The sequence below is a fragment of the Mastomys coucha genome, unplaced genomic scaffold, assembly GCF_008632895.1.
Source record: "Mastomys coucha isolate ucsf_1 unplaced genomic scaffold, UCSF_Mcou_1 pScaffold20, whole genome shotgun sequence".
Classification (NCBI taxonomy): Eukaryota; Metazoa; Chordata; class Mammalia; order Rodentia; family Muridae; genus Mastomys; species Mastomys coucha.
This window is the reverse complement of record NW_022196903.1, coordinates 139,179,101-139,185,884: the sequence shown is the minus strand read 5'-3', so window position 1 is coordinate 139,185,884 and position 6,784 is coordinate 139,179,101. Positions and strand designations below refer to the sequence as shown.

Here is a 6,784-nt window from a genome sequence, read left to right as displayed (position 1 = left end):
TGACGTGTGTCTGTGTTCTCAGACCTTCACCCACTATAGTACCAAATGCCGTGACGTGTGTCTGTGTTGACTGCAGGGCAAACAGGAAAACCATGTGTGTGTGTCTGTGGTTCCTGGTCCTCTACAGAGGCCAGGCATTTGGCATAACTTCTGACACATTACTGTTTATGAGTAGGAAAGACACTGTTTTCAAGCTCAAGGCTGACTGAGTTTCTCTCTGAGCTAAGTGGGAAGCCGGGGCCTCATACGTGCATGCCAAGTGCTCCACCCGGAGCTCCACCCCCAAGGCTCAGCTGAGGCAAAAGCAGCCACCACTTGTTGCTCCCTACCTAAGCACAGCCTCCTTGAGAGCTGGGTCTCACTGATCAACCCGTGTCTCTGGATAGGTACCCACTGCTCCCTCAGCTCCCAGGGCAGTGCCTGGGCACAGCATCAGCACCCCTGGGTCCCACAGTGCTTGCTCCAGAAGTACTGAAGTACTGAGATGCTTCATGGTTTACAGCAGTTCAGAACCACGGCAGGAGGAGTGCTCTTCGCTATGTTTGCCGACACGCTCCTTTCCTCCCAGCACTGGGGAGGCTGAGCCAGCCTGCTCAACCTCATGAGAGACTTAGTCTGCAAGCTGGGTGGTTTGGGTACCGAGCAGCTCCTTCCTTGTGCATGCCTTGGCACTCCCAGGATTCACGGTCTCTTTCCAGGTGAGGGAACACCTGTCAGAAGAAACAGAGCACCTCACCTGGTGGCTCCTCATGTTCAGTGGTGACAGGGCACAGATGCTCAAGATGCAGGAAGAGAGCGACAAGTTCTCCGAGGCCCTCTGGGAGGGCACTGAGTTCCACTCCACCTTATACCACATGCTGAAGGACTTCGCCTCCCCGGTGGCAATGGAGAGGGTCAGGCTTTCGGACTGCCAGTTCGTCAACTCAGTGTGCTACATGCTGCTGTCCATCCGGGTCCTCAGCTACTCCTAGCCCTCACCAAGTGTGTAAGCGTGGCGGACCCTTATGCCTGAGAGGAATTCGATATCTTTCCAAGCAGCCCCTAAGGTGACCCAGGAGCCCGGCCCTCCAGCCGCACTGCACGAAGATTTGAATGATCTTTATTTGGTTACATTTCAATAAAGTCTGATACCTCTCAGAAAGCTCATTAAAATACCCTAGGTGGGGCCCTCCCTTGTGAAGTTCCTCTCTCTTGCTTTTGTTGGGGAATTGAAAGATCCCCGCTGCCCAGGAACCTAGCTTTGCACTATCATTACTAAAAAGTTGCCATTTTACAAGTCTCAGAGGGAAAGGTTAGAATCCGAGGGGACACTGAGGTGCACGGCAGTCACACTGGTGGCGGTCCATCGTGCCCTAGTCTGGTAAATGGCCATAAGATGTGCTCTAGAGACATCCAGGAGTCCCCCTCCTGTGTGGGCGCAGCCTCCACAGCTGTCTGGAAGAGCTGACCTGTGAGGACGCTCATCAGCGCTGCGAACAGTATGATGAAGAGCCCGGCGAGCCAGAGCGCTCTGTTGGCCCTTCTGAAGGATGCCTGCAGGTGAGTGAACCAGGAAGCCACTGAGCTGCAGCTGTAGGGGGAGCACAAACAGAGAGGGCAGTCACTGAGTGGGGTCTGGAGACTCTCTTTCGCCCAGGGGACACTGTTCACTGAGCACCTAATGGCACTGCCTCAGCTGCGTGTTAGGATGGACACAGTCTGCTCCCCAACACTGATAACTATTAGAAGGAACTAGCCCTACTCCAATGCTGAGAGCAGACTGTAGGCCCTAACTCCTAACATGTATCCACCTCATCCTTCAGTCAAGGAAAGCAGGGCTGGTGTACTTCCCGCTACACTCTGTCTCCCTCTGCACTACCATTCAAACTAAGGAAAAGCAAGATTTACATCTGCCTCAGTAACCTCTGCCCTAGCCTCCACAGGCAGCCCAAGCCAGAGCTTTCACTGTGCCCTTCTGGGAAAGCCCAGCTCTGAGCCAAGGCTACCTGGCTTAGGTCAAGTTCCTGCCTGATGTAGATCAGGCTTAGATGGAGCCCTTCTCTAAAGCCAACTGAGCAGTGGGCCTATGCCCTGCGTGCCCGCCCTCGGTAAGCACAGCTTACATTGTGCCGCTGTCCCAGGCCAACGCGCTGCTTCTCCTTTCAGAAAGGCTGGGCTTTCTGGTCTTCTCTACTGTCTCTTCTTCTGGTGGTTCCGGGGCATCAGTGGTTCTGCAAATAAGTTTTGACACCAATGACAAGATGCCACATTTGCCAAAGACCACTGAGGTTCACTCATAACTCAGAGTGCTCAGAAATATCACATTCTAAATTGTTAGCTCACCAAACTTACTGGAATTGAAAATACTTCTCTGTGGTATAATGGTCAGTGAGACCCACAAGGGGGAATTCACGAAGGATTACAGAAGCCAGCCTTAACCACTTCTAATCAATATCATGGACACATCTGTAACCAAATTTTAAAAAGTATGTAGAGAACACATTTCTTGGAATGATGAATACTTAATAGAAGTTTATTTTCATATTTTAATATCTTCTATAAGCAGCTGAGTGCATTTGTAGTGGAAGTTTTTGTTTTGAGACAGAGTCTCTGGTCAGTCCTGGCTGGCCTCAAACTTGGGGAGATCTTCCTGTCTCTCTTCCTCAGAGCAGGGATCCCAGGCAGGCCCATCCACTTTTGGATTCTTTTTGATTGTGTTTTGGACTAGTGCTAACTTGGAATACAGTCTAAGTGTATTAAAAGCATCTGAACATATTCCGAATGCTAAGCTACTTGTTTAAAGCACAGGAGGCTACACTGAGTGTATTTTAAATCATAACCTAAGCAGGGCTCCCTCCACCTACGCAAACTTACTTCTCTAACTGATGGCTCCTGGTTGAATATGAATTTTGAAATCCTTAGCTCAACATGCCCAGTTGTCAAAGCGGACAGTGTCTGAGGAGGGGCCTGAGGCACACTCCAGCGAGTTCCTGATCTCAGTCTCTGTTTACAAAGCCTGAGTAGGAGCTTAAAGCAAGCAGCCTCTGAAGGAGGCACTTGGCACGCTCCCTGTGTGACTCACAACAGATCCATCACCATAGCTAAGGGGGAACACATGCCACAGGATCCCAGGTGTGCAAGATGCCTATGTTGTCTCTTCCTGCTGCTTGGGACTGAGGAGGGATGCTGGAGGCACTCTGTGAATGTGTTTGAAGTCACCTCAGAAGAGATCTGAGGGAGACGATGTAACAGGTGTCGAAATGGAAAAGTGAGGTGGGACAAGGAGGCAGCATGATGTGGAACGTCATCACTTATCTTTCCTGCTTTGTCTTTACTTAGGGAAGCACACAGCATATCTTAACTTACTAAATTTGCTAGACATGGTGGTAACACCTGTAATCCCATCAATAAGGAGGCTGAGACAGGATGGACTGCTGTTAGTTTGAGGCCAGCTAGGGATACATTAGCAGCCCCTGTTCATCAAAAACAAACATTTCTGGGCAGAGAATGAAATGGCCCCCCTTTATGCAATACAGGCAAGTACACACGGCACAAAGAGCCATAAGTTATACACGCAAATGTGTTCTGTATCCATTCCTGGTGTTAGCACTCTAAGCTGGTGGAGATTTTCCTTCTATGGCTCTGGTGTGAGGCATGCCTAGATCTGGGAAATTCCAAGGAAATATTGAACTTAAAATGTTGCCATCCTGAGGGCTGGTGGAGCCACTGTGTTCCCATATGACATTTATAAAGCGGTTCATAGTTGAGGCTCTGCCAGTGGGATGCCCTCCTCTCCACTGAGCTGGAGCGGCCACCACTCCGCATACCTCAGCTCACGTCACGTGGACAGACACACCCCGTGAGTCACCTACTTCACGTCACACCTCTCGTCCTCAGCGTCCGCCCAGGAATAGGTGCTGATGAAGCGGTGCAGCGAGGGGCGGTGCTCACCCTGCTTCGTCCCCAGGATTCTCCTATACAAAGATAACAGCCTTATGTCAAAGCTGAACTTGTTACCACTGCTCTCCTCCCCCCCTCCCCACCCACCTCCCACCTAAGTCAGTGCAGAAATCACACTGTCTTGGTTTTTTTATTTGTTTGGGGTTTGTGTGTGTGTGTGTGTGTGTGTTTTGTTGCTGTTGTTTTTCCTTTGCACATCAAAGTAACTTTTATTTCCTGATACAACTACAGCAACGGTCAGTTTTCACGTCTGCACTGTTGCTCAGACTCTGAGCAAATCAAAGGTTATTATCAATGCTCATGTGCTTGAGACCAATGTTCAGCCCGCTGTGGGTTCCCAGCGGGTGGGAGCACTTCAGCCTGCTGTGGGCACTTCAGCCTGCTGTGGGTTCCCAGCGGGTGGGCACAAGTCATACTTACCAGCTGCTCGACCGCCGACTGAATCTGTCATGATTTTCCACGCCTGACACCTTCCGAGGTTTGAGAGATCATAAGACAGGTGCTCAGTGAAAGAATGATAGTTTTGTCACAGAAACCAGGTACTCACCAACCCCTGGGTACTCACCAGCCCCACATTTCCGAGATTCCTGGGCAAAGAGGCAATGGTCACTCTTCGAAGAGAAGATGGCTACCCAAAAGAGAAATGTGCAGTTAGAGAAATCCTAACGTCCTCTGCCATGCCGCATGCTGTCATCCTCTGCCATGCCGCATGCTGTCATGAACAGCTGCCAGGCTGGCAGCAGCCAGACACCGGATAATCTTCCATGGAGAAGTCACCTTTCAGAAATATCTATCCATTCATATTCCATGTCCCCCCAACCTTTGATGTATAATTTAGCTAACCAAGAATGAAGCTTTGTGTCTGGGCTTTTATTTATCTGTCTTGAGCTTACGCTGTAAACATTCCTTATTGAGCCACAATGTGTGTGTCTGCCCTGAGAAACATGTCTGTATTTATGACCATTTTCTATTTCTCTATGTCTTGATAGATGAAAAACTGTATTGTTTGAGCCAACATTTGTTTTGTATCTCTTTGTTATCTTCACTTCCATGTTTAGGAAACTCCAGCTTCTAATTACTGGCTCAAAGATATGATGATTTGGGGAAAAGGTTTTGTTTTTGTGTTTTTGGAAAAGGTGATTAAAATATTTACACCTTCCAGAAAACTAGATTCCAGAGATTCAAATAAAAAATATATCTTAATGATACTGAAAATTTGTCTTGAGATTTATATATTACAGAATATATAGCCTCAATGGATTTCCTCGTCAAACATGCTAAACTGGCCCGTTTGAACTCCTAATGTCCTGGACTTCGCTGGATCCAGTCAAGACACAGACGTCAGGAGACTAATAAATCCTGTTTTCCCTCCCCCACCCCTTCATAATATCTCAACGCCCATGTTCAGCTTGAAGAAGTTATGTAGAGTTGTTGACCCAGTTCCCTGGGCTTTGGGGCTGGAGAGGGTTATTAATAGGTTGTCTTTCTAGGAAATGTAAAAATAGTCATACTTGGTACAGGGAGGAAATAGCCAGAATTAATTGTATAGCCATAATCTCATTTAATAGAAACCTTATAATTGTTACTAAGTTAAAGCCATATGCTCCTATTTGGTACAGAATTTATTTTGATACAAAATCAAAGTTATCTTTGGTATAAATTTCTTCTATTGATACTAAACAATTAAAAGTACAGGGCTTAGACCCAGTCCTTCTTTTGTTATTATAGACAGATCTGAGATGTTTAGACCTGTGAGTTTAGGGCCAAATTAACAAATTCATGGTTCTGAGTTTATTTATTATCAGGGTAATTTCAAGATTTTAATTAAAACTAGCTGAGAGTAGTTAACAGACTACAGTTCAGATTACTTTACATATAGTTGGTTTTCAAAAACATCAGAAATCCACAGAATGTGACATTTAATATTATTTACTCATTTGACTAAAGACCTGTCTGCTCCTGACAGCACCCCTTTCTCAGACTCAAAGAAGAAACTGAGCATCATTGGAGTTGCTCCAGTTGTGGTGAGACAGCCACTGGGCAAACATTGCCTCTTCAACTACAGACAACACTGTCCAAAAAGGACACACAGGCCGAGGACAGCTTAAATCTGCCAACACAGAGTAGGCAAGTCCTTAATATTCCTGTTTCTCTTGTCTGTCAGACATTCACGGGCCAGAAGGCTGAAGACCGATGCTCCAACGTTTTGAAGTAAGAACTGTCCAGGTGTCCAGCAGTCTCTATCTATTGGCAAAATTTTTGGAAGCTGTGTTAGGCTTCCTATATATTCTCTATTATTCAGTCATTCTTGGATTTCTGATGGAGTTGAAAAACTACATAATTTCCTAGCCAGCCTAGGCTTTTTACTTTTGAGAAAATGGTTTTCAGATGGCATCCAATCTAAGCTAAGACATAGCCAGGTACAAAGTTTTTGTCTTTTAAGTTAAGAAAGAAAATATGTTCAATTTTATTGACAAAGATGCTGGACTGGGTGTCAGATATATCTTATACCAGATAATTTACAATATATGTAATAGTGGTATTCAATTTATATTTCGAGAGAAAGTTATTTTTTTTATTGAACAAAGAGGGTGAAATGCTGTAGCATTTTCTTTGTCCAATCACATTAGGGCAGTGACAGGCCTGTGATTGGACAGGAATAGGCAGGTGGAGCTAGAGTTGGAGGAGAAAAAAGGTCAGGAGAGGAGGAGGAAAAGGTTCAGGAGCAGGAGGAGGAGAGGGGTCAGGAGCAGGAGGAGGAGAAGGGTCAGGAGAGAAGGAGGAGAAGGGTCAGGAGAGGAGGAGGAGAGAGGTCAGGAGAGGAGGAGGAGAGAGGTCAGGAGAG

The 6,784-nt window shown here is 46.8% G+C and overlaps 2 protein-coding genes across 11 annotated transcripts in view; one reads left to right on the top strand and one right to left on the bottom strand.

The window, feature by feature from the left end:
* Positions 1 to 1,171, top strand: part of Casc1 (cancer susceptibility 1) — a 52,045-nt gene extending 50,874 nt beyond the window's left edge. For all 8 annotated transcript variants that reach the window (XM_031383858.1, XM_031383863.1, XM_031383859.1 and 5 more), the window contains one exon: positions 699 to 1,171. In XM_031383858.1, the coding sequence (XP_031239718.1) occupies positions 699 to 971 (273 nt within the window). In that variant the 3' untranslated portion in view covers positions 972 to 1,171. The remainder of the gene's footprint in view (positions 1 to 698) is intronic.
* The window catches only part of Lrmp (lymphoid restricted membrane protein), a 59,876-nt gene continuing 53,219 nt past the window's right edge, over positions 128 to 6,784 (bottom strand). For 2 of the 3 annotated variants that reach the window (XM_031383864.1, XM_031383865.1), the window contains 5 exons: positions 4,505 to 4,567; positions 4,360 to 4,409; positions 3,852 to 3,953; positions 2,103 to 2,210; positions 1,078 to 1,570 (listed from right to left, as the gene is read on the bottom strand). In XM_031383864.1, coding sequence (XP_031239724.1) covers positions 1,327 to 1,570; positions 2,103 to 2,210; positions 3,852 to 3,953; positions 4,360 to 4,409; positions 4,505 to 4,567 — 567 coding nt within the window. In that variant the 3' untranslated portion in view covers positions 1,078 to 1,326. Of the gene's footprint in view, positions 711 to 1,077; positions 1,571 to 2,102; positions 2,211 to 3,851; positions 3,954 to 4,359; positions 4,410 to 4,504; positions 4,568 to 6,784 lie in introns of those variants that run through there. The other variant, XM_031383867.1, reaches the window with a different exon arrangement.